The sequence below is a fragment of the Pristis pectinata genome, chromosome 9 (genome assembly GCF_009764475.1).
Source record: "Pristis pectinata isolate sPriPec2 chromosome 9, sPriPec2.1.pri, whole genome shotgun sequence".
Taxonomy (NCBI): Eukaryota; Metazoa; Chordata; class Chondrichthyes; order Rhinopristiformes; family Pristidae; genus Pristis; species Pristis pectinata.
This window is the reverse complement of record NC_067413.1, coordinates 29,533,516-29,561,123: the sequence shown is the minus strand read 5'-3', so window position 1 is coordinate 29,561,123 and position 27,608 is coordinate 29,533,516. Positions and strand designations below refer to the sequence as shown.

General features: G+C 43.4%; 1 protein-coding gene across 1 annotated transcript in view; it reads right to left on the bottom strand.

The window, feature by feature from the left end:
* The window catches only part of bbs9 (Bardet-Biedl syndrome 9), a 264,843-nt gene that overhangs the window by 52,974 nt on the left and 184,261 nt on the right, over positions 1-27,608 (bottom strand). The window contains 1 exon segment of the mRNA XM_052023724.1: positions 608-712. Coding sequence (XP_051879684.1) covers positions 608-712 — 105 coding nt within the window.

Below are 27,608 nucleotides of genomic sequence, written 5' to 3'. Positions count from 1 at the left end.
CATCATGCAAGTAGACTCAAGTTATTTTTCATCAATCAAGTGCAATGCAAGTTCAGTGCAATAACCATATATTAGCTGGCTGCCTCCAAAATTTACGTAAATATCTGACATCAGAGAAGTTTTAATCAGGTCAAACAATTAATGCCCAGTTCTCTGATCAAACTAATCTAGAATCCTTCATTTCCATTCTTAAAAAAGAGCTTACAATAGATGAAGCTTTCCACAAATGAAGGTTTATCAATTAGACAACTGGAGGCTGAGCAACAATCTCCACTGTCCAGAAGATGAAGCCTTGTACTGTGGAACAGCTGAGTGATCCTGGAACACAGCAGTGGGACAGCACCACACCAGAGGCAGGAAGCCCATCGTTTCCCATTACCGACAACTGACTGGTGCTGTGGCCTGTACTGTTCACACCGGAGACCCTCGGCTTGTCCTCACAGTACCTGCCAATCTCAGGGGAAGCCCCTAGCCCAGAACTCACTTATTCACTTCAGCTAAGTGCCTCCATAGCAAAATTCCACAATAATAATCAAAAGACAAAAATCCAGAGTCATTATGAAAATACGTTACTAAGTTCTGTACGAACCTGTGATCTACCACCTACCAGGTTCCGATTTCCTTTTTACACGTGCGGGGTTTTGGAACGTTCCCGGAGGAGCATGGTCTGCTGTTCTCTCTTCCAGTTCAGATTCTGGGATTGTTTGAAAGCCTGAGTTGCAAACAAATAACTATGGTTATTGAACTGTGAGAAATCTAGCAAAAGCAAAATGTAGTGGATATCCGAAATCAGAAATACAAACAAAAGTGTTGTAAGTACTAAGCAAGGAATCAGAAACGGAATTTACATTTCAGGTTGATAACCTTCCATCAGAACTGAGGGAAGTTAGAGACAGAACATGTCCTGTAATAGAGATGGAACGACTGCAGCACACATGGAACAAGGTCACTCAGAATGATGACATTCCAGAAGGTGGTTAATGAGAATAAGCTGAACTAGCAGTCAACATTAGACTTCCATAGGCAATATTTAAAGTGTTATAGGAGACATTTGGCATTGTAGAACTTGCAAGCAGGAACATCCAGAACTCAGAATTCACAGACTTGGTATGACTGCTCTGGAACTTCGGAGCCAGCAAAATGGAAATATTAGATAACTATAAACAAGTACATTCCTACAACTATAGTATAGTCTGTGACCTACTGGAGATCATCAGACTGAACACAAGGAAAAGTACTTTCCATATTTAAACAGGAGACACAACCACACCTGAGCACTGTCAATGTGGTCTTCACAGCTCCACCAAACCCAGTGCATGATAAGTGAGACGTCAGTGTTCTCTCCCTGGCCCACATTCCCAGCAACTGAGTCGAGGGATCAAGTTTAAGAGCCACAAGGTAATGATGCAGCTCTATAAAACTCTGGTTAGACCACACTTACAGTACTGTGTCCAGTTCTGGTCACCTCATTATAGGAGGATGTGGAAGTGTTGGAAAGGGTGCAGAAGAGATTTACCAGGATGCTGCCTGGTTTAGAGAGTATGCATTATGAGGAGAGACTAAGGGAGCTAGGGCTTTACTCTTTGGAGAGAGAGGATGAGAGGAGACATGATAGAGGTGTACAAAATATTAAGAGGAATAGATGGAGTGGACAGCCAGTGCCTCTTTCTCAGGGCACCAATGCTCAATACAAGAGGGCATGGCTTTAAAGTAATGGGTGGGAAGTTCAAGGGAGATATCAGAGGAAAGTTTTTTACCCAGAGAGTGGTTGGGGCATGGAATGCGCTGCCTGGGGCAATGGTGGAGGCAGGTACATTGGTCAAATTCAAGAGATTACCAGATAAGCATAGGGAGGAATTTAAAATAGAGGGATGTGTGGGAGGAAGGGGTTAGATAATCTTAGGCGAGGTTTAAAGGTTGGCACAACATTATGGGCAGAAGGGCCTGTATTGTGCTGTACTGTTCTATGTTCCATGTTCTAAACTGATGAAACTACAGGTCCTCCCCAGATTACAGCAGACTTCCGTTCCTGTGAACCTTTTGTAACACGAGTAGCTCACAAGTCGAAATGCAGCCACAAACTAAGTTCCCATTCGGCAAAGGATTCTGTAGCTCCACACCAGCCGGCAAATCCATCCTGCCGGTCTCCCAAACGCTTGCTCATATGTATGGGCTATACATAAGTTGGGCATTCGTTAATTGGGGGGGATGTGTAATGAAAAACAAAATGGAAATGTGGCTACGTGACAACCTAGTAAACAGCAACAGGCCGCAGACAGGGGCCAAGACATGCTCTCTCCGTCGAGAAGAATGCCCAAAGCACTCCATCCCCAACAGAACTGCAGCAGAGAATTGTAGTGAAATAAGGCAGCAGCTCACCACAATCTTCTCAAGGGCAGTAAATCTGGTGGTTATGACACCCATATCCTGAATGGGCAGCTACATAAAGGAGAGGCAGGTGGGCCACAGGACAACTGAAGGAATGCTTTGGAACAGTCTTTGAGCACGTTACTTTGAGCCTATGATTCTATGTGGGGATATTTGGACAAGATGGAAAAGTTTATGTTGAGGCAGGTGCAGATAACATGCAGAGAGAGGGTGAGGACAAGAGGTTTCAGATATAATTTCAAAACCTGAACCAAATCCAAACCCAAACCCACCAATCCAAACACAGGCTAACCCCTGACCAAACTAAACCAGACACCTAGAGCCAGGCCCCACCAGGTCTGGAATGGGTAGCCAGCCAGGACAGATTTGAGCTTGTAACACTGGAGAAGGAAGGGAGGTAGCAGCAGCAAAGAGTGAAGCCATGGACAAGAGTTTAAAATGTACACAGAAACTGCTGGTGAATAGCTGGGATAAGAGCCAAGTGTGTGGAGCTGTGTCAAATATGAGTCATTACATTCTGAGTTCGTTTATAGTACTCCGGAGGTTTGGCAATGAGCATCAAAGTCTTGAGGTGATAAGAAAGGAAAGTCTCAGCAGAAGTTTGAGAGAATGTCGATGTGCAATGTGGGTAAGCAATGCCTTTGTGCAGCAGTCTCAATGACAGACCAGAGATTTGAGGCTCAATTCAAAATCAAACAGAAGTCAGCAGAATGGGTGATGACTAGGGCATGGTGGATGTGAGGGACTCTGCCCAATGGGGTAGCACATTGCAGAGGTGGGCCAGGAAAGCAGGGGCAACATAAACAAGGAGCTGTGAAGGAGGGGTGACTGACCCCTGAGAACAAAGGTTCTGGCAAGGATCAAATATGTTGAGTTCTATCTTGTATTGGGTGAGAGAAGACCAATTCAGTCAGAACTTGGTACGGGATTGGAAGGTGAAGTCAGTTCTCATGAACTAGTACAAGTCGATGTTAAGTTTACAAGTAACATCACTGAAGAGTACCATGTAGATGACGAAAAACCGCAGGCAAGAGTGGAGCCTTGGGCCTGCCAGGAATAGTGGGAGAGAGCGCTACAGAAGCTCCAAATACTCAGCACACAGAGAGGAATGGGCCACATGGGACAGACCCTGGTGGTGGACAATGGGGGTTAGAAGATGAAAACTGATGCTGTGAGCCAGAACAGTGGAAGCTGTGGCAAGGACCGGACACTGACAATGGAGACTGCTGTGTTTACTATTAATGTCAGGAGCTGGAATAACTCCAAACAAGGGCAGCAGCAGCAAAACTGCAAGGTGTGGACACATTTCGTAGCCAAAAGGTTTCATTTGAAAATTCTGATCAATAATTGAGGAATTTTTAAGGTTTGGTAAAAGAACAGTTCAGTTGGAATGATGATATGTGGTGATATTCAGACTGAATTGCATCAACTTCCCAAAACATACCAAGGGAAGCATCACAATCTCCTCCAAAAGAGAAATGCTATAACCAGAGATGATAAATCTCTTCACATCCCTTCAGCAATTTCTAAATTAACACTGCTGCTACATGTCTTTGTGAACTGCAATGACTGGGAGCCTGGAATTCTGATTATAACAAACCCACATCCCAATGAAGTTTCTAATTAGCACTCTTTGCACGTTGTGGAACTATGCTTTTTGAGGTACCTTTGAGCTTTCAGCATTTAGGGAATAGTGCCTTGCTCTCTCTGCTGACAGGATGTAAATTTGCCTGAGAAGGTTTGCAGGAACTAGTGTGATTGGAGCACTCCAGATTAACGTTGGGGTGCAATGACTGTGCTCTTTTGTTTAAGATAATGATTCAAGTAATGAATGGTTAGTGAGTGACAGCTGAAAGTAAAATTTAAAAAATATAAATCTTGAAAAATCATCTACAGAGTACAAAAGAGTGAAAATTCATAGCAGGTCTGACAGAATTTGAAAGATTGCATTTCTTGTGGAATCCTCTGTTAAAACAGGAAGTGAAAGTAGATCTGTGTGTGCACTGATTCTTCAGTTTGCCACTGAATATCATTTTTCTTATTCTATGCATTTAACGGTCATACAAATGGTAGAAGCCAAGTCTCGCCTGAATCTGGTCATTCAATGGACCACTGGAGAAAGGGAGATCGTCTAGAAAGGCTTTCATCGGTTGGTGAAATAAGTATCCCCCTCCCCCTACAGACTGGAACATAGCCAGAGAAAGCAATTTTTCCAGATGTGAGCTAATAAACACTGTTAAAGAAGAGACAGTTTGTCCACTAGTTTTCTGGCATGCACAGATTGCCTTGATCTTAAGCTGTGTAACCTAGGCTATTGATTCTGGGTTGTACAACACTCCATCCAGCTGATCATTCCATATAAGAAGGTGAACTTCGGTAAGCAGACTTGGATGAGAATAACAAAAAAAATCTGACAAAGATTAAGAAAAATATTAAATATTTTTCCTGAATGAAATAGCGGATATTAGATTTTTGTGTTGCTTATTTTTTTCTTTTTCCTTGACTTTGGGATGTACTCAGCATTGAAGTAAATGGAGTTTTGAGTGGATTGTACTGAAACTTTATAAAGAGTGGTATTAAGTGCTGGCAACTTAATTTCAAATTTCATGACAGAGTTGAAGGCTCACATTAAATAAATATTAAGAGTAATAAAAGCAAATGAACACTGAAATGCAAAGTAAAATACTTAGATGAATGAAACAGTATTCTGCCTGGAATTGTTATTCATGCTCTTGCCTGGTTATGAGGACTGATTATAAACATCCCTTTATTCTGCACAAGTAAAAGACTACAGTTATAAAGGAAGACACTGTGTGCAAAACAAGGCAGCTGAGACTAGTGAAACAGTACCACATTATTCATATTATATAGTGGGCAAAGAGTCAGAGAAAGATTACTGATCCCAGGCTGTAATCTCAGGCACTTCCAGACCATGTTCTGAAACTGAGTTTTGAACGCAATCTGAACATAAATGTAATAAGAAATAGAAACTATTCAGCCCTTCACAAGTGCACTGCCTCTCATTAAGATCTTTGACCTCAGCGCCACTCTCCTGTGCAAACTTCATATCCTTTGATTCCCTCACAGACTTCCGGCAGAGAGAATTCCAAAGATTCATTATCCTGTGGGTGGAAAAACTCCCGTGTTCCTCTGAACTCAACAGCTGAGCTCTTATTATGAGATTCTGATTGCCAGTTTTAGATTCCTCAAACAGCACACACTTCAACTCTGCATCTACTCTAATGAGCCCTGAGACCACCCATCATTTTGTCAACTCAGGGTAGTACAGGCCCAGTCTTCTTAACCACTCCTCATCAGGTCAAACATCCAATCTGGGGAACCTTCACTGTACTCTCTCTATCTCAAGGGTATTTGTCCTGAGGTGGGTAAACAGTCTTGTATATAATTTTCTAGATTTGGTCTCATCAGGGTTATGTATGATTGGAGCACTATGTCTCTTCTCTTGTACTCAAATCCTCATGCAATATTGGCTAACAATAGGTTTGCGTTCTGAATTGCTTGTTGTACTTGCACCTTCACATTTAGTGATTCATATATGAGGACTCCCTTCCCTTGACCTCTCTTCGTCACCCCTCCCTCTCCACCACCCCTCCACTCTCTCCCTCCCTCTACTCCCTCCACACCAACCCTCTACTCCCTCCCTCTACGCCTCTTCCCTCCCTGTCACTCCTCTCTCCACCCCCTCCATTCCTCCCTGCCCCTTTCATCCTTCCTCTCCTGCCCCTCTCCACCCCTTCCATCCCTCCCCTCTCTGCCCCCTTCATCCCTCCCCTCTTTGCCCCTCTCCATCCCCTCCTGCCCCTCTCCACTCCCTCTCCTCACCTCCTGCTTTTTTCCACCCCTTCCCGTCCCCCCCTCCTGCCCCCCTCCACCCCTTCCGTCCCTCCCCTCTTGGCCCTCTCCACCCCCTCCAATCCCTGCGTCCCTCCCTTCCTCCTGTCCCTCTCCACCTCCTCTCTCCCTACCTGCACTGTTCAATCCCTCACCATTAAAAAATAACCATCTTTGATTTTTCTGACCAGGCGGAATGACTTCGCGTTTCTCCGCATTATATTCCACCTGTCTTGTCCTTAGTCACTTAGAGATACAGCTCTAGCCTCCCACCCAAACCACTCACAGTGATAACGAGCCACTGGGATCTCAGCAGCAATCCAACCCAAAAATGACACTTCTCCCTGTGGCTTTCTGTCTTTCACCAATATTCAATCCATGCCAAAATACCCCCAATAACAGGTGCTCTAAGTTTGTTCACAAGTCTTCTGAAAGTCCAAATACATAAAGATATGAGTGAGGAGTAGGAGCAGGCACTCGCCCATCACATTTCCCTACCTTTAAATCAGATCATGGCTGATCTGGTGGTTACCTCCAACCCACACCACCAACAACCTGCAGTAACCTTTCACCCTCTTGTTTATCAAGAATCTACAGCTGCCCTAAAAACATTCAGACTCTGCTTCTACCTATCAGGAAGAGAGTTCCAAAGATTCATGTTCCTCTGAGATAAAAGAATATCCCTTCATTTCTATAAATGAACAGTCCTTTGAACAGTAAGTCCTGGTTCTAGATTTTCCCTACAAAGGGAACATCCTCTCTACACCCGCTCTGCCAACACCACTGAGGATCTTACACATTTTAATCAAGTCCGCTCTCACTCATCTGAACTCCAGCAGATACAAGCCCGGCCTGCCAAACCTTTCCCCATCAGACAACCCACCTAGTCCTGGTATCACAGTAGTAAATCTTCTCTCAACTGCTTCCAACATATGAACATCCATCCTTACCCAAGGAGATCAATACTGTCCAAACAACTCCAGGTGTGGTCTCACCACTGCCCTGGATAACCAAAACATTACCTCCCTACTGTTGTATTTAATTCCCCCAACAATAAATAATGACATTCTGTTAACTTTCCTAATTGCTGTGCGTGTATATGAGTCTTTACCAAATCAGCCACTTGGACACTCCATACTCTCTGTAATTCACAGCTCAGCAATCTCTCACCACTTATTTTCTGGTCAAAATGGACAACTTTCACAGGTCAGATATACAGGTACTCGTCCAGCTCAAGTTATTAAACCTGACCTTGTACCTCACAAATCAAGGTAAGCCCAGGTAAAACTGCATGATTTCCACAGTTCAGAGGAAGGTCAGAATCCAAAATGAAATATTTTGATATAATAGTGCCTGTACAAAGTCAGAAACAGCTGCTCTGTGGATACAGAAAGTTAACTATCTGTACATTCCATGTGGCCGAGGTGTGAACAAAATTCAGAAGGTACTCATGGAGGGTGTGATCATTACAAGAACGTAATTATCATAAAGCAACAATACACACATTTGTGGCTGAGATGACTGTGTAGGCAACTTCATGGTAACTCTTGTGGTTTATCACAACCACTAGAATGGCCAACACATTATAACACAGTCTGAGAGTACTTACTATCTGATGAAAGATTGCACTGTAGCCAAAACCCCAGTTAAATAAACCATTTCAGTTGAAGCATATGCACATGGGACTACTTGCCTGAATTTATTACACTAGGGAGGCCTCACATTTGAGGCATTACCTAATCTTTTGTCTTTATGAGTACTGCTGGTTCTGTTGCATCTTCCCACTGTAATTGTTATTTTAGATTTCTAGCTCTGACAGTTTGCTTTTTCTTATGGAACCTGGCACTGCTCTCCAGTCCTCCTGAGAGCAGTAATTTCTTCAAATGAGTGGCTGGAAGTCTGAAATAAAAACAGAAAATGCTGGAAACACTCAGTAACTCAAACAGCATCTGTGGAAATATAAATGAAGTAACAGTTCAGGTCAATGACCTTTGGTTCTGATGAAGGGTCATCAACCTGAAATGTTAATTCTGATTCTGCTTCCACAGATGCTGTCTGACCCGCTGAGGGTTTCCAGCATTTTCTGTTTCATTTCAAAACTCCTAAAGATTTAGGAAAGGTGGCATTGCAACTCCTGGGCTGATGGGCAGGTGCAGGGATCAGCAGTCTAGTATTTGGTGTCTACTGCCAGTGAGGAAGATGTGCACCCTACTCACCTTTCACCGCAACCCCACTCCAGCAGACTGGGAAGCTGCAGCCAGTAGCATCTAGGATGTGTGGCAGCATTTGCTGCATCTATCTTGGCACCAGAGCTCCCCATCTGGCTCTCTAGTGACCCCCTTTTACAGGTCAGTGCAGTGTATCTTACAGAGGACCACACTTGTGGTGGTGTTTTGAACAGCAGGAGTGGGATGTAATGGGGTAGAGCTTCCACCACACTGAGATCACAGGCCACTGTTTCTTCAAGCAAGGTCGGCACAGGTTTCCACTGGAGGCAAGCTCCTGGAACCTTAGTGTGGCAGGCTGCTGCAGCATTACCAGGTGGATGGAACAATGCCTCATTACGGTAATAGGTTGAGCAGTCCTGCAGAGGTACACCAGGCTTCCATGCAGCATCATGTATGCACTGTAATGAAGTTGTTACCCTGTGTTAGAATGTACAAGATCAGAGCAGCAATTGTTCCTTCAAGCCTGATGATCATGGCTGATCTGATCCGGGCCTCAGTTCTACCTTCCTGCCTTTGACTCCCCTGCATCCAATGTTCAATGATTATATTTACCATGTCAATGCTATAGATTAAGTACTGGACTGAGAAGATTGTCGTAGAGACGTACAGCATGGAAATAGGCCAATCAGCCTATCATGTCCATGCCAACCAGTGAGCACCCATCCACATTAATCCCATCTTTTAGCACTTGGCCCATAGCCTTCTACGTCTAGGTGATTAAGTGCTCATCTAAACACTTCTTAAGTGCTAATTGTACCTCTACTTTTCAGTGCTTTCCAGGTACCCACCACTCTCTGGGTGAAAAAGATCCCCCTCAGATCCTCTAAATTTCTTACCCCTTTACCCTAAATCTATGTCCTCTAGTTTTATTCACCTGATGAGGGGAAAAGATTCCTGTAGTCTACCCCATCAATACGCCTCAATTTTATATACCTCAATCATGTCCCTTTTCAACCTCCTTAGTTCCAGGGAGAACACACCCAGCCTCTCCAGTCTCTCTTCGTAACTAAATTGCTGCATCCCAGGCAACATCCTGGGGACTCTCCTCTGCACCCTCTCCAGCTTTATCACAGCTTTCTTACAGTGTAGTGACCAGAAATGCACACAGTACTCCAGCTGAGGTCTGACCAATGGTTTATAAAGTAGAACCTCCCTGCCCTTGTATTCAATGCCCCGATTAATGAACACCAGTATCCTATATGCCTTCTTAGCCACATTATCTACCTGTGCTGCCACTTTGGAGGACCTTTGGACTTGCACACCAATGTCCCTCTGTTGTTCACTACTTCCTAGGACTCTACCATTCATGGTGCATGTCCCAGCCTCATTAGTATTCCCAAAATGCTTCACCTAATACTAACCTGTATTAAACTCCATCTGCCATTTCACAGCTCATTTCAACAACACATAGATATCACCCTGTAATCCAAGACTACCCTCCATACTGTCAACAACTCCAACAATCTTTGTGTCATCTGCAAACTCACTGAACATGCTTCCTATATCCATATCAAAATAATCCACATATTACAAACAGCAAAGGTCCCAGCACCAATCCCCTAGGAATTGGGGCAGCACAGTGGTGTAGTGGTTAGCACAAAGCTATTATAGCGCCAGCAATCAGGGTTTGATTCCCGTCACTGTCTGTAAGGAGTTTGTACATCCTTCCTGTGTCTGCGTGGGTTTCCTCTGGGTGCTCTGGTTTCCTCCCACATTCTAAAGACATATGGGTAGAGTAACATGGGTTTAAAATGGGTGGCGTGGACTCATTGGGCCGGAAGAGCCTGTTACCGTGCTGTATAAATAAAGCTTTAAAGAACACCACTCGTCACAGGCATCCAATCACAAACACAGCCCTCGACCATCACCCTGTCTCCTATTGCCAAGCCAACTTTGGATCAAATTTGTTCTGGATCGCTTGGGCTCTTATCTTTTTGGACTAGTCTCCCATGTGGAACCTTGTCAAAGGCTTCAATGAAGTTCACGTAAACCACATCTAATACACTTCGTTACCTGTTCAAAAAATTCATTCTGATTAGTCAGACAGGATCTGCCCTTGACAAACCCATGCTGGCTTTCTCTGATCAGTCCCCTCCTTTCCAAGTGATCACTAATCCTGTCCATCAGAACTTTTCCCAGTAACATCCCAACTACTGATGTTAGGCTCACTGGTCCAACAGGTCTTCCCCAAGTTATGAAGGGTTCCATTACTGTGAATCATTCGTCACCCAGACAATTCACAAGTTGGAAAACGGCCATGAACCGAGTTCCCAGGCGGCAAAGGACATCTACAGCCCTGCAGCAGCCAGCAAATCCATCCTTCCAGTCCTTTAAACACTTATTCGGGCATTTTTAAGCCAGGGAGAACCTGTAGTTATCAGGGTTTTTCTTGCTTCCCTTCCTGAAAAAGGAGACCACACTTGCTGTCCTCTTGTTATCTGGTACCTCACGTGCCCAGCAAAGATTTAAAGATCTCAGCCAGAGCTCCAGCAATCTCTTCCCATCTCCCACATCAGCCAGGGATAAATCTCATCTGGTCCTGGGGATTTATCCACCTTTAATCCCACTAAGATACTGTGTACCTCCTCTTTACTTGTGGGGACTTGCACTAGAATTTTATCTACCCTGGGTGCTGAATTCTCCAACTACAATGTCTGTTTCTTTTGTGAATATCGATGAGAAATATTTATTTTAGGGCCTCGTTGAAATCTTCTGCCTCCATGCACAGATTTCCCCTTTTCGAGCTGATGGGCCCTACTCTTTCCCTAGTTATTCTTTTGCCCTTAATATAAAATGCCTTCAGAATCACTTTAATCCTGTCTGCTAGTGATATTTCATGGCCCCTCTTTGCCTTCCTAATTCCCTTTTTAAACACCTCCTTATACTTTTATACTCTTGACCTCCCACATCATTAGTTCTCCGCACCTGCCATATATTTCATTTTTCCTCTTTATCCAACCCTCGACATCCAGGGTTCCCCATACTTGTTAACCTTGGCTCTCACCCTTACAGGAACATGATGGCCCTGAACTTTCACTATTTCTCCTTTGAATGCTTCCCACTGTGCAGATGTAGACTTACCCCAAGTAGATGCTCCCAGTCTCCCTTTGACCTGACCCATCTTATTTTAATAAATTTGGCCTTCCCCCAATTTTAAACCTTTATTCCTAGTCCATCCTTATCTTTTTCCAATGACTACTTTGAAATATACAGAGTTATGGTCATTATCTCCAACATGCTTCCCCACTGACTCTCCCTCCACTTGACCAGCTACATTCCCCAAGGCCCAATAATGCTCCGTCCCTCATTGGTCTGTTTACATACTGTGTCAAAAAGCTCTCCTGGACACACCTCAAAAACTCTACCCTATCTGAACTCTTTGCTAAAGCAATCCCTGTCAACGTTTGGGAAATGAAAATCCCCCAGTACAATAACCCAATTCGTCCATAAGGAGAGGTTGCGTATACAGAATGGAATGGAGAAGAATGAGCGTTAGTTCCTTGAAGCATTCAGGATTCTGAGGGGCTCGGGGAATTATAAAGCTTTTGAACTCTCTTTCCCACAGGGCTTTTTACAACAGAGGGGGGGATTTGGTACAAGTTAAAACACGGGCAGCAGTTTAGATGACTTTGTTTATGGAGGATAGAGCACAGGAAGGTGGCCAGGAGTGCACTGAAATCAAGCTCATGATAGGAAAGGCACTGATGTAACTTTTCTAAATTTGCTGACAACACAGTTAAAAGCAATGGTATTTTCTGGCTTCTGCCCTCTTCCTTTCCAGTCCTGATGAAGGGTCTTGGCCCGAAACATTGACTGTTTATTTCCCTCCATGGATGCTGCCTGACCTGCTGAGTTCCTCCAGCACTTTTTGTGTATTGCTCCAGATTCCAGAATCTGCAGAATTTCTTGTGTCTCCAATGGTATTTTGGGTTCATTACAAGAACAAGGATATCTTGCTACTATTACACAGGGCCTTGGTAAAACCACATCTAGAGTATTTTATGCAGGTTTACCCAAGAATGGATGTTTTAGGCAGAGTGCACTGTGAAGGTTCACTGACTCAGGAATTCCAGGTCCAAGAAGAGCAGGGTGAGCTGCCTCAAGGACTATCGCCTGGTAGCACTCGCATCTACTGTGACAAAGTGCTTTTGATCATGGCTAGAATTAACTCCTGCCTGAGCAAGGACCTGGACCCACTGCAATTTGACTACCACTACAACAGGTCTATAGCGGACATAACCGCACTGAGTCTCCACTTGGCTTTGGAGCACCTAGATAACAGTAAAACATATGTCAGGCTGCTGTTTATCGATTACAGCTCTGTGTTCAACACCATCATCCCTTTAGTACAAGCTTCAAAACCTGGGCATCTGTACTTCCCTCTGCAAATGGATCCTCAACTTCCTTATCAGGAGACCACAGTTAGAGCGAATCGATAATAACATCTCCTCCTCGCTGACAATCAACACAGGTGCACCTCAAGGATGCATGTTTAGTCCACGGCTCTACTCTCTCTACACTCATGACTGTGTGGCTAGGCGATGAGGATGTGTACAGGAGTGAGCTAGATCAGCTGGTTAAGTGGTGTCACAACAACAACCTCGAGCGCAGCGTCAGCAAGACCAAGGAATTGATTGTTGACTTCAGGAAGGGGATGTTGGGAGAACACACACCAGTCCTCATTGAGGGGTCAGGAGTGGAAAGGGTGAACAGATTCAAGTTCCCAGGCGTCAACATCTCAGAGGATCTATCTTGGGCCCAATACATTGATGTGATCACAAAGAAGGCACACCAGTGGCTCTAATTCATTAGGAGTTTGAGAAGATTTGTTATGTCACTAAAGACTCTTGCAAATTTCTACAGATGTACAGTGGAGAGCATTCTGACTGGTTGCATCACCGCCTGGTATGGAGGCTCCAATGTGCAGGATTCATGAGGCTGCAGAGGGTTGTAGATTCAGCCAGCTCCATCATGGGCACAACCCTCCCTGCCATTGAGGACACCTTCAAGAGGTGGTGCCTCAAGGCAACAGCATCCATCATTAAGGGCCCTCACCAGCCGGGACATACCCTCTTTGCTTTACCAGCATCAGGGAGAAGGTACAGGAGCCTGAAGATCACACTCAACGTCTCAGGAACAGCTCTGTCCCCTCTGCCTTCAGATTTCTGAACGGCCCATGAACATCACCTCATTATTCCCCTTTTTGCACTATTTATTTATTTTTGTAACTTATAGTAATTTTTATGTCTTGCACTGTACTGCTGCCTCAAAACAACACATTTCACGGCATACATCAGTGACAATAAACCTGATTCTGAGGTGGCTGAAGGGAAGGAAAGAAACATACAGGAAGTAACAGTTAGGGAAAAACATCAATTTGTGGATTACTGGATACGTTGCATGGTGTGAAGTGAATGAGTCTACTGACAAGTGTCGGTATCTGCACCTCAAGCCAGTAATTGATTTGGATCAGGCCTTACCTCACCAGAAACACCAGGACTGAAGTACTGTTGCAAGTGGTACAAAACGCCACTTCAGGTCACAAGAGGATGCTACTATTGTATGCCAGATCTTGCTGTCATCCAAGACATTACCAGAAGTATAGAAACTCCCAGGGAAGTAAAGATGCTCTGACAACCAATGGCAAGGACCAATGGGATTAAACAGTTAGAATGTAAAACAGAGCACAAGCTCCCTTGGCACGTTGTGAACAGGAATAGTTTACATTTCTCTAATTATTGGGAAGTATATGTTCTTCTATAAATGATACTTCCTCCTGGGCAATATCAACTCAACATGTAAAACCTATCCAAGATGCGAGGTGCATCTCAAATTTACCAAGGGATGGGCATGAAGAGAAATCAAAGGAGGAGGAGATCCAGCCCTTTGTTCCTGTTGTGTCTTTCAGTGAGATTGTGGCTGATCATCACCTTCCTGCACTAACCCACATCCATGATTCTCTTAATATCTAAATGTTTGTCAATCTCTGTCCTGAATATACTCAGCAGCTGAGCTGAAGCTCCCTTGGGTAGGGAATTCCAAAGAATCACCACCCTCTGGGTGAAGAATTGTTGATGGCACTTTTCCGACCACATCTAATTAGTTACCTACCGGCTGAGAAAGCAATGAGTGTTTTGGCTTCATGGATTGTAAACATGTTCACGGTGTTGGCATCTTTTACAATGTTCAACAAACTGATTAGCAGCCTAAAGAGGTGTAAAATCCAGAAATATATCTGGTGCATAGATGCTTCCATATGTAGTGAAGCAAACCAATTCTTATTAACTTGGATTTAACAGTTAAATCGCAACCGTTAATTAGAATGTTAACATTTTGAGAATGAGGTATCACAGACTGACACTGGTCCCTACAATATAGAAGCAATTGGAAGGAATATCAACTGAACGTTCCTGCAGAGAATGTTTTTATGATTCAGGCAATTAATTAGAATGCAGGACATTTGCAGTTTAAATAAAATTGAACTGGTTAATTGACTTACATTGAGAAAATCAACTTTGAACACCAGTAAACAATAGAGTGATGATAGTCAAAGTGAGAATTGCTTCAAAACAATGTGAATGACATTATGGAATTTTAAAATCGAGTAAAAGCAATAAAAACACTGCACTAACACTACTACTATGGACTCTGGCACATTAAAAATTTGGTATATGTGGAGGAAAAGAACTACTTTCAATTTATTGAGGTTGCTCATCCCAACTGCTGCCAGCAGGCCAACTTGGAGTAGCCCCTGAACTGGGCACAGGAGGGAAATTCATCTCACACAGTTTTGGTGCTCTTATGCCAATGGATGTGGTTCTGACAAGTGGAGAGGTGTAGACACTTCTTCAAGAAACATACCCTGTTTTGAACCAATTGTTTCACTAAGAACATCCCATTTGATAACTTGGTTGATTTTAGACCAGTTGATAGGGAAGAATTAATGACTGGTAATAGCAACAAACCAGTGTCCTGTCCCATGAAACAACTCTCTATCAGAGGCAGGAAAGGCAGAGATCTATGGAAGGATAAGAAAATAGAAACTAAACTTTTAAATTTGAAACATTGCTGAACCAGAACCCAATGTTGCTCAGCATGGTGAACAGGGCAGTCAGAGCTAAGGCATGGCAACGGAATTTTGGATCATAGAAAGTAGGAGCAGGAGTAAGCCAGACAGCCTGCTCCATCATGGCTCATCACCCATTCAGTACCCTGCTCCTGCTTTCTCCCTATATCCTTTAATCCCTTCAAGTTTACAGCAGACATAATGATGGAGACCAGTCGACAGTACTTTGGAATAGGGAGAATTAAAGAAATCAAGGATAGGGATGAGGTTTCAGGCACGGCAGGGGTGGAATTAGAAGATGTTACAGAGGTGGAAGTGGGTGGCAAAACATAGACATTAGGGATAGTCTTAAGAAAGATTTAAAAGGGACCGGAGGGTAAACCTTTTTTTACACAAAGGATGGTGGGTATATGGAATGAGCTGCCAGAAGAAGCTATAGAGGTGGATACAATTACAATGTTTAAAAGACATTTAGACAGGTTCATGGATAGAAAAGGTTTAGAGGGTTATGGGACAAATGCAGGCAAAATGGGACTAGGTCAGATAGGTTTAAAATCAGAGGTGAGAGATATAAAGGGACATCAGGGGCAGCTTCTTCACTCAAAGGGTAGTGCATATTTGGAATGAGCTCCCAGAAATAGTGGTCAAGGCAGGCACATTAACAACATTTAAAAGTCATTTGTATAAGTACATGGATAGGAGAGGTTTAGAGGGCTATGGGTCAAATGCGGGCAGATGGGACTAGGTCACTGGGCAACACAGTCGGCATGGATGAGTTGGGCCAAAGGGCCTGTTTCCATGCTGTATAACTCTATGACTTTATAGTTTTGTGTGTGGGAGGGTCATGTCTTACAAACTTGATTGAGCTTTTTGAGGTGACAACAAAGATGATTGATGAGGGTAGGGCAGTGGATGTGGTCTACATGGACTTTAATAATGCTTTTGACAAAGTCCTTCATGGTAAGCTGATCTAGAAGATTAAGGCACATTGGGATGCATGAAGACTTGGTAGATTGGATTCAAAATTAGCTTGGCCATAGAAGACAGAGGGTAGTGGTGGAAGGGTGTTATTCTGACTGGAGGTCTGTGACTAGTTGTGTTCCGCAAGGATTGGTGCTGAACCTCTATTGTTTTTGATACACATAATGACTTGGATGAAAATGTGGGTGGGCTGATTAGTAAGTTTACAGACAACACAAAAATTATTTAAATTGTGGATAGTGAAGAAAGTTGTTCAGCAGGATATAGATTAGTTGGAAATGAAGGCAGAGAAATAGCAGATGGAGTTTAATCCAGACAAGTGTGAAATGTTGCACTCTGGGAAGTCAAAGGTAAGGGGAAAGTATACAGTAAATGGCAGGACCCTTAGAAGCACTGATGTACAAAGGGATCTTGGGGCCCCAAATACATAGTTTCCTGAAAATGGCAACACAAGTGGATAGGGTGGTAAAGAAGACGTACTGCACACTTGCCTTCATTGGTTAGGGTGTTGAGTATAAGAACCGGGAAGTCATGTTAAGCTGTATAAAACTTTGGTCAGGCCACATTTGGAGTATTGTCTGCAGTTCTGTTTGGTGTATTATAGGAAGGGTGCTTTGGAGAGGGTGCAGAAGAAGTTGCCTGAATTAGAGAGTATTAGCAATAAGAAGAGGTTGGAGAAACTTGGATTGTTTTCTCCAAAGCATCGGAGGCTGAGAGGCGTATATAAAAGTATGATACAAGTATATAAAATTATGAGAGGCATGGATAGGGTAGATAGAGTTTTTTCCCAGGGTGGAAATGTCAAATACTAGAGGACATAGCTTTAAGGTTAGAGGGGGAAAGTTTATAGGAGATTTATGAGGCAAGTTGTTTTTTTTTTACAGAGCGTAATAGGTACTTGGTGTTAATAAATATGATAGCAACATTTAAGAGGCATTTAGACAGACAAATGAACAGGTAGGGAATGGAGGGATATAGACCACGTGTAGGCAGATGGGATTAGTTTCAACTGGCATTGTGGTTGGCACAGACATCATGGGCCAAAGGGCCTGTTCCTGTGCTGTACTGTTCCAGGTTCCATGGCACAATCTGCAGGTCTGTACTCCTGCTACAAAGCTCTGGCCCTCTGGTACCAATACTGGGATTTCAAACACTGGATTCCCAACAAGTAAAACTCCAGGGTGGAGCAATCAAGGAAGTCTGCATGGGAATCACAGACATACAGTCCTGTCAGGTGAAGTTGAGGCAGAGATGCTGTTTCATTAAACTGAACCTATAAATTAGATGCTGTATATTTTATTCAGTAATTAAGTGATGTAGCAGTTCCAATGCATTTGAACATGTTCAAGACTTTGCAATGGGAGGTCATGGTGAGGGGTGGCAGGAGTGAAGAAGTGGTTGTTTTGACCAGCTGTGAACTTCAGAACTTTAATTAGTACCTGCAGGTCGTTATGCACTGAATCTTAAAGCTGTAAAACAGAATTTAAAATGCGACCCAACAACTTAGCAGCTCAGTGTCACTGCATAAATTTGTGTGTTACCATAAATAAATAAATGAAAAGCTATCAATTTGCATTAACTGCCACACTTTAACCCATTCCCAATTTACTACTGACCTGGTAATCCTTTCAGCTATAAACGTCAGCTCAACACTTTGATCTCAGCATAGTAAGTTAGTGAGCTGCATTATACCCTGCGGTATTGCAGGGTACAATGCAGCTGCTTATTGTTATAATGACTACAGTTTGTTATTAAAATAGAAATTCAATTAATACTCAAAAATGCTGCTGTTTAATTAAAATGTTCTTTGAAGTCACGGTAATTTTAGACATAATATTTTACAATAATTCAGCATTCTTTAACTAGAATAAGGCCTGACTGCTAGATCATCAACAATCTTGACTATCACCAGTTCAGATTTGCAAACAGAATGCACTATTTCTTTGGAAATCAGACAATCCACAATTCCACACTTCAACTGTCTGACACAGGCGCCAGCACAAATCACTGTAGAAGGTTTCACTGGTAGCTTTGATATCCAGTCCAGTATAGCAACCGAACAAACCATTATGAATTACACCACAACAACCACAAATTTCACTTGACCAATGAGGTACAAGGTTCTGCATGTTTCTTTCTCTTCACTGTCTTGTATAATTTATGTACAATTTATATTCTGTGTGTTGTCTGTACCTTTGTGCTATGATGCTGCTGCAAGCAAGTTTTTCATTGTACGTGTACCTCACAGTACTTGTGCACATGACAATAAACAACTTAACTTGAACAATAAGATATCTTCATTAGTCACATGTACATCGAAAAACACAGTGAAATGCATCTTTGCGTAGAGTGTTCTGGGGCAGCCTGCAAGTGTCGCCACGCTTCCGGCGCCAACATAGCATGCCCTCAACTTCCTAACACGTACGTCTTTGGGATGTGGGAGGAAACCGGAGCACCGGGAGGAAACCCATGCAGACACGGGGAGAACGTACAAACTCCTCACAGACAGCAGCTGGAATTGAACCCGGGTCGCTGGTGCTGTAATAGCGTTATGCTAAGCGCTACACTATGCAATGATTGGGGATTCTGTCACAGAGATCAAGGACCACATTAGCATGAGCGATCTCAGTCACACACTGAATTAGAAAGGAGACAGATGAGATCACTCCATTCTAGATCTGCTAATTACCAAACTCTACTTGGAGACTGTTGACTTCAAAATGAAATCATCAGCTGGCTGAAGGGCAGCAAAATGTGGTGGTTTAGGGAAAACTCATTGGTAACCGCAGGCAGAAATGGCTGATCCTTTTCTTAGTGCTGCTGGTTAGAAGCCAACTTTGCAGATGAAGGGAATTTTGCAGCTAGATAGAATATTTGACAAAGTGGAGGCAGGGGAAAGCATTGCATCAGTTTCTGACGTTATGTTCTGGATTCCAGGTCCCCAGTAAGTCAGTGGAAAACTGAAGGAGACCTCAGAATGAGAACCAGGCTGTAAACACCATCCATTGCACACAGTCAAATCTCACACACAATAAAATATTGATCAGATAATTTGTTAATGTTGGCTTGATTGGGAAAACTCCCTGTTCTTTGTCTGATGGTAGTATAGAATCTTTACGGAATCAGATATACTATCACTGACGTATGTTGTGAAATTTGTTGTTTTGCGGCAGCAGTACAGTGCAAGACATAAAAATTACTATAAGTCACAAAAATAAATAAATAATGCAAGAGAGGAATAACGAGGTAGTGTTCATATGTTCATGGACCTTTCAGAAATCTAATGGTGGAGGGGAAGAAGCTGTTCCTAAAACACTGAGTATGGGTTTTCAGACTCCTGTACCTCCTCTCCAATGGTAGTAACACAAAAAGGGCATGTCCCAGATGGTGAGGGCACTCAATGATGGATGCTGCCTCCTTGAAGCACCACTTCTTGAAGATGTCCTTGATGGTGGGGAGGGTTGTGCCTGTAATGGAGCTGGCTGATACAACCCTCTGCAGCCTCTTTCAATCCTGCGCATTGGAGCCTCCATACCAGGCAGCAATGCAACCAATCAGAATGCTTTCCACCACACATCTGTAGAAATTTGAAAGAGTCTTTGGTGACATAACAAATCTTCTCAAACTTCTAATGAAGTACAGCCACTAGTGTGCCTTCTTCGTGATTGCATCAATGTGTTGGGCCCAAGATAGATCTTCTGAGATGTTGACACCCAGGAACTTGAAGTTGCTCATCCTTTCCACCACTGACCCCTCAATGAGGAACAGTGTGTTCTCCCAGTTTCCCCTTCCTGAAGTCCACGATCAATTCCTTGGTCTTGCTGATGTTGAGTGCGAGGTTGTTGTTGCTTTTACTTCCTATCCTATCCAAAAAGTGGTGAACAACCACCCTAGTCTACAGCTGCCGCCCATATTGTAAGCCACAGGTCCTTCTCAACCACCACTTCGATCCTCACTTACACATATTGTCCTTCAATGGCTCTTGCTGCCTTAACTCCTCACATTAAACATTCTCAACCTGTTTAAATCTCTCCATGGCCTCACCCCACCCTCTTGTAAACACCCCCAACCTAACTGGCCCATGCTGGGAAAGGAATTTGATGGTGAAAACCCTACAGTGAAAGAGTCCTTGACATGTCATTATATCAGAAGTGGACTGGGTCAAAGGACTGTCACAATGGTTCATCTTGCACTCTGTGCGCACTGGCACTGTCAACGTCTGAGCCTGGACTCCAGATCAAATCTCAGACTGGAAGGAGAGAAGAACCATCTCCCTGATTGTGGAGACCAAGGAGGACAGTGAAGGCAGTACAACAAGCCTCCTATTGCAGGGTCTGTTTGAGAATCTACAGTCAGAGGCATTCAGCACAGAAACAGGCCCTTTGGCCCACCAACAAAATGCCAATCATCAACCAGCCATTTACACTAATCCCCTTTAGTTTTATTCTCCACACATTCCCATCAATTCCCCATAGATACTACCACGCACCGAAGGAAGAATGTTCTCATCTACAGGATAGTTGGAGTTTGGTATGCACAGCCTGAGTGGGTGTTGGAAGCAGACACTCACACAACATTTAGGAAGCACCTAGATGTGCACTTGAGTCACCAAGGCACAGAAGGCTATTAACCAAGTGCGGGTAAATGGGATCAATATAGATGGGTTCTTGATGGCTAGCAAGGATGTGGTGGGCCAAAGGGCCTGTTTCTGTGCTGTACAACTCTATATTAAAAATGACACAGAATTAACTTCAAATCATATTTCAGTCAGGGACAAGTCAAAATTACAGCTGCAGGTATCTCCAACTCCATGACTTATGGTCCAAATTCGCCCAACAGTCCCAGATTCACACTTCAAACACTGCCAATGCTCCTGATTGATGCTGTCGGGCAGCAAAGTGGCACAGTGGGTAGAGCCACTGCCTCAAAGAACCAGAGACCTAGGTTCAATCCTGACCTCTGGTGCGGAGTTTGCACATTCTCCCTGTGACCACATCGGTGGGGACATACAAAATTCCCTAAACAATACTGCAGATACTGCCAACACTCTGATGAAGGGTCCCAGGCATGGTAAGTAGACTCTGACTTTCCACAAATGCTGCCTGATCTACTAAGATTTTCCATAATGTTCTAATTTTATTTCAGATTTTCAGCATCTGCAGTTTCTTTTTAATTTTCACCTTGACAGTAGAACAAAGGGACCTGGGAATACAGATCCATAATTCCTTGAAAGTGGCATCACTGATAGATAGGGTTGTAAGGAGAGTTTTTGGCACATTGGCCTTCATAAATCAGGACATTGAGCACAGGAGTTGGGATGTTATGTTGAAGTTATATAAGACATTGGTGAGGCTGAACTTAGAGTATTGTGTGCAGTTCTGGTCACCTACCTACAGGACAGATATCAATAAGCTTGAAAGAGTGCAGAGAAAATTTACATGGATGTTGCCAGGACTGGAGGACTTGAGTTATAGGGAAAGGTTGAATAGGTTAGGACTTTATTCCCTGGAGCGCACGAGAATGAGGGGAGATCTTATAGAGGTATACAAAATTATGAGCAGTATAGATAGGGTGAATGCATACAGGCTTTTTCCTCTCAGGTTGGATGAGACTAGAACTAGAGGTCATACATTTAGGGTGAAAGGTGAAACATTTAAGGGGAATACTTCACTCAGAGGGTGGTGCGAGTGTGGAACGAGCTGCCACCGGAAGTGGTAGATACGGGTTCAATTGTAACATTTAAGAGAAGTTTGGATAGGTGCATGGATGAGAGAGGTGTGGAGGGCTATGGTCCAGGTGCAGGTAGATGGGACTAGGCAAAAAACCAGGCCGGCATGGACTAGATGGGCTGAAGGGACTGTTTCTGTGCTGTACTGCTCTATGACTACTGCTGCAGCCGGCACCAGCATTGCAGCCAACGCCAATGTGGATAGGAAAGGTTTGGAGGGATATGGGTCAAACGCAGTCAAATGGTACTAACTCAGATGGGCATCTTGGTTGGCATGGACAAGTTGGGCCAAAGGGCCTGTTTCCGTGCTGTACAACTCTATGACAAATGCTGCCGCCAGCTCCAACACTGTGTCTGGTTTACTCCTGCATATATACTTTCCCCGATACACAATATCAACTGTGGTTGCATCAGCCTGGTTCCAGGCTTCTATTGCTCCTCCAGGGAATGAAAAGTGAGAAGACTGACCCTGCCACAGTTCTGGCCGTACTAGAGCTCCCCTGTCACGGAAGCAGTTCTCCCACCTGTGGGATTTGGCCTTACGTTGAGAACAACAGGCCATGAATTGCTCAGCTACCAGTTGTCTCAGGGAGGACTATTATCTTTTGTGTGGCTGCTGGTTCTGTGGGTGCTGACAGTAGTGTGGAGTTAATCCACCTTACACTGAATTTAAAGCACAAAAACAGGTCTGACATCCCTGTCAGCATTTATGCTCCAGTTGAAGCTCCTATCACCCAATCTACAACTGGGGCTATACGTTAAAAGTATTCTATTGACTGCAAAGCACTTTGGAACAACCTATTGTGACAGGCAGTATATAAATGGAAATTCTCTCTTTACATCCTAGCTCACTGATATTGTCTTCCATTTCTCTTGCTTGTTCAACTCCATTTGAATACATCTGCTCTATTCCCCTCAGAAGTTCCATGTTGTCACCACTCTGTAGGTTCTGACATCCAACGTCAACCAACATTCACTGTCCAATAACAACTGCTGGGTAGCAGGCAGGAGCAGAAAGCTAGGCAAATTTGCCCTTCTTTCAGCAGGAGGCATTGGGCATTCTTTTTAAGGGCTATTGTTCAACATTCTGATCTGGGACAAGTGTCCCTTGAACAACTGAACTAATTTGTCGGCCGAAGGGCCTGTTCCTATGCTGTACTGTTCTAATGCAGTTGAACTCTGCTGAACTTCAATGCACACCATGCAGACACTTTATTGTTATGACTTCAATGCAGTGATGTCCAACAAGGAAACCTCTAACACTTAGTCATTTCCAGCCAAAGTGAAGCAGGAATTCATCGCAATAATACATTGACAAAGATCATTGTCCTTTGTTTTTACTGTTAAACAAATCGAAGTTCTTAAGTTGAACTTGGTATGTACACAGATGTGTTGCTGCCATTTTAGATAGAGCACATCTGTAAAAGGCAGCATCTGCTGCATTAGATTTTTCACACTGAAGACGGTGGGGCTTAAAGTGTTAAAGACCGATGGCGGATTGCATAAACTTGGCTTGTATTCACAAGCAATCTGAAATGATTAATGGATTCAAAAGGGAATGTAAAGAAAACTACTTCCTCTGGTGGGAAAGTTCAGATTGAGGTGGTATAACTTTAAAATGACAGCCAGGCTATTGGGGGTGAAACCAGGATGTATTTCTTCACACACTGACCATGGAAAACTGAAGCTTATCTTCCCAAATTGGATGCTGGGGGCCAATTCTTTGACATGCATTTTCAGTGGTGAAAGAGGCTCAGGGGTTGAATTGGCTCCTTGTGTCTGTGTAACAGGGAATCACATTAAGCCGCCTTGAGTTAATCCAAAATATCTAAATATTAATGATGTTCTTTACATATTGTTGTTACATTCCCTGAATGATTTGAGATAACAACACAAAAATAACACAATTTCAGGGTCTTTATATGCAGCTGCTGGCACATCCTGTGTGCAGTGGGTCAGGCAGCCTTGTTGGATAGGTTGCAGCAGGGATGAGCTACAGAAAAAATGAACTGCCTGTTCATTCACTTCAAATCATTGTAATATCCTTCAGATTCTACAGATTTTTTTTTATTATTAATTCAGAGGCATTTGATAGTTCTTCATTTAATATGGAACCAATTCCAAAATGTGGAGAAGCCAAATAATTCAAAAGTACTGCAGGGTTGGTTGTGTATACATAACCACTTAATGGAGTGACAAATTCCAAATTCAGTTCCTTTTACAGTGTTCTATACAGAGTCTGCAGCCAGGGATAGAATGGAACATGCTGTAAGTATCATTTCCTAACTTGAAAGCACTCTCAATGCTCTCATTCCTTCTATGAGCCTGAAAGCTTAAGCCCATTTTAATGCCATTGGTTCTCACAGCACAGGGATGTTCAGACTTCCTCCTCCCTAACTCTTCGGCACAAAAACATGCATGAACATTGCTCATGGCAGCAAGCACCCTCCCTAACAGCAAACACCTCCAGGCCCATTCTTAGCTGGTTCTTGTTCTAGACTGATCTTACGTTCCAATCCTATCTTGGAAACTTCTGAAAATGATCATTTTGAACTAGAAAAGTGGTGGATGGTCACCAAAACCCAACTGTGTAATGGATGAAAGTGTCACTCCTGTTCAATCCTGCATGGGCATCACACTAACCTCTGCCCATGTGATTAACACATGGCCTATCTTCAGCAACATACAATTATACCACACGTAAGAACATAAGAAATAGGAGCAGGAGTAGGCCATCTGGCCCATTGAGCCCACCATTCAATAAGATCATGGCTTATCTGGCCATGGATTCCGATCAACCTACCTGCCTTTTCCCCATAACCCTTAATTCCCCTACTATGCAAAAATCAACCTAACTTTGTCTTAAATGTATTTTATGGGGTTTCCTCCACTGCTTCTCTGGGCAGAGAATTCTACAGATTCACTACGGTCTGTCCTAAATCTACTCCCCTGAATCTTGAGGCTATGTCCCCTAGTTCTGGTCTCACCTACCAGTGGAAACAACCTTCCTGCCTCTATCTTACCTATCCCTTTCATAATTTCATATGTTTCTATAAGATCCCCTCTCATTCTTCTGAATTCCAGCGAGTACAGTTCCAGGCAACTCAATCTCTCCTAATAGCTAATGCCGTCATCTCCAGAATCAACCTTGTAAACCTCCTCTGCACCACCTCCAAAGCCAGTATATCTTTCTTCAAGTAAGGAGACCAGAACTGCACACAGTACTCCAGGTGCAGCCTCACCAGTTCTCTGTACAGTTGCAGCATGCCCTCCTCCCTGCTCTTAAATTCAGTCCCTCTAGCAATGAAGGCCAGTGTTCCATTTGCCTTCTTGATAACCTGTTGCACCTGCAAACCAATGTTTTGAGATTCATGCACAAGCACTCCCAAGTCCCTCTGCACAACAGCATGCTGCAATCTTTCACCATTTAAATAATAATCTGATCTTCTATTTTCCCTTCCAAAGTGGATGACCTCACATTTACCAACATTGTAGTCCATCTGCCAGACGCTTCCCCACTCACTTAACCTATCTATATCTCTCTGCACACTCCCCGCATCCTCTGCACAATTTGCTTTTCCAATTTAGTGTCATCAGCAAACTTAGATACACTACACTCGGTTCCCTCTTCCAAATAATTAATGTATATATCATGAACATCTGTGGCACCCCGCTCACCACTGATCGCCAACCAGAGAAACATCTATTTATCCCAACTCTCTGCCTTCCATTGGTCAGTCAATCCTCTATCCATGCTAATACATAACCCCACTTCCATGCATCCTCATCTTATGGATGTCTTTTATGTGGCACCTTATCAAACGCCTTCTGGAAATCAAACTATAGAACATCCAGCTGTTCCCCTCTATCCACTGCATTCATTATATCCTCAAAGAACTCCAGTAAGTTTGTCGAACAGGAGCTGCGCTTCCTGAATCCATGCTGCATCTGCTGATGGAACCATTTCTATCCAGATGTCTCGCTATTTCTTCCTTAATGATAGTTTCAAGCATTAACATTAAGCTAACTACATCCTTTTTTAAACAGTGGCATGGCATGACATTCGCTGTCTTCCAATCTGCCAAGACCTGCCCAGAGTCCAGAGAATTCTGGTAAATTATCACAAGTGCATCTACTATAACTTCCTCCATTTCTTTCAGTACTCTGGGATGCATCCCATCAGGACCAGTGTATGCTTTCCATAAGGCATAATGGAAAGCATAAAGCATGATGTGGAACCCTTTCTCAAGCAGTTCAGGCTTCCAATCTCACCTACTGCTCTCATCCAGGGTTAGACAGTAAAAATCACGACTGAAACAGAAGGCGACACATTTTAGTCACCTCACTGGTTTTAGCAGAAAACATATGACACGCAAGGTCCGTCTGAGCCAAGGATGGCTCCAGTTCAGTGGGTTCTGAGGTGCCTGATGACGCCTTTGTGGGAACCACGAATCTTTCCACAGATGGGGTAGAAGGACCCTGACGAGTGGGTGGGTGTGTAGCTGTAATGTGATTCACTCCTTCCATCGCTTACACAGAGCTTCTGTGTGCTCCTGATGCAATACCATTCTGAATGCTCCCTCTCCACTTGTGGTCATTGGCCTGGGATTACCAGGAGTCAGTGGGAATGTTGCATTTCCTCAAGAAGGCTTTGAGCATATCCCTGAATCTTCCCCTGACTGCCTGGTAATCTCTCCCCAAGACAAATTTAGGAACAGAGTGTCTGTTTCAGGGGTTTGGTGTTGGGCAAGTGAATAATGTGGCCTGCCCAATAGAGCTGGCTTAGAGTAGTTAGGGCCTCAATGCTCGGGATTGAGTCTGGAAGAGAAGTCCAGGTGTAGAGTTACGAATAAACTTCTACAAACATTCAATAATCAAGGAAGTAAAGCGCTCAGAAAAGAGAAAAATCACCTTGGTAATTTCATTTTCTTCTCACTATTAAATATACCACAATGTCAACATTAACACACACACACACACACACACACACACAGAAAGAGAACATGAGGAATGTACTCATGTCACCACATGTGTTTATTCCTCACTTTTATTTACTCATCAAAAATGCAACTTTCTGCATTTTCATTTGTCACAAGTGGTTGCTGACGAACATCTTGGACAACATTAACCTGGATCTCTGGAACTCATGGCGTAAACTGGATTACAGTGTACACAAATGACTCTCTAAACTGCCAAGTACAAGTAGAACGATGGCCCAATATTCTGAGGCTCGGGATCCTGATCTGGAGATGCAAGTTCAAACTACACCCGGGAAAACTAGGGAAATAAAATTCAAGGGAACACAATTGGAATAAAAATTTATTATCAATAATGGGTGATGATCATAACTCTGTTATTGTAAAAA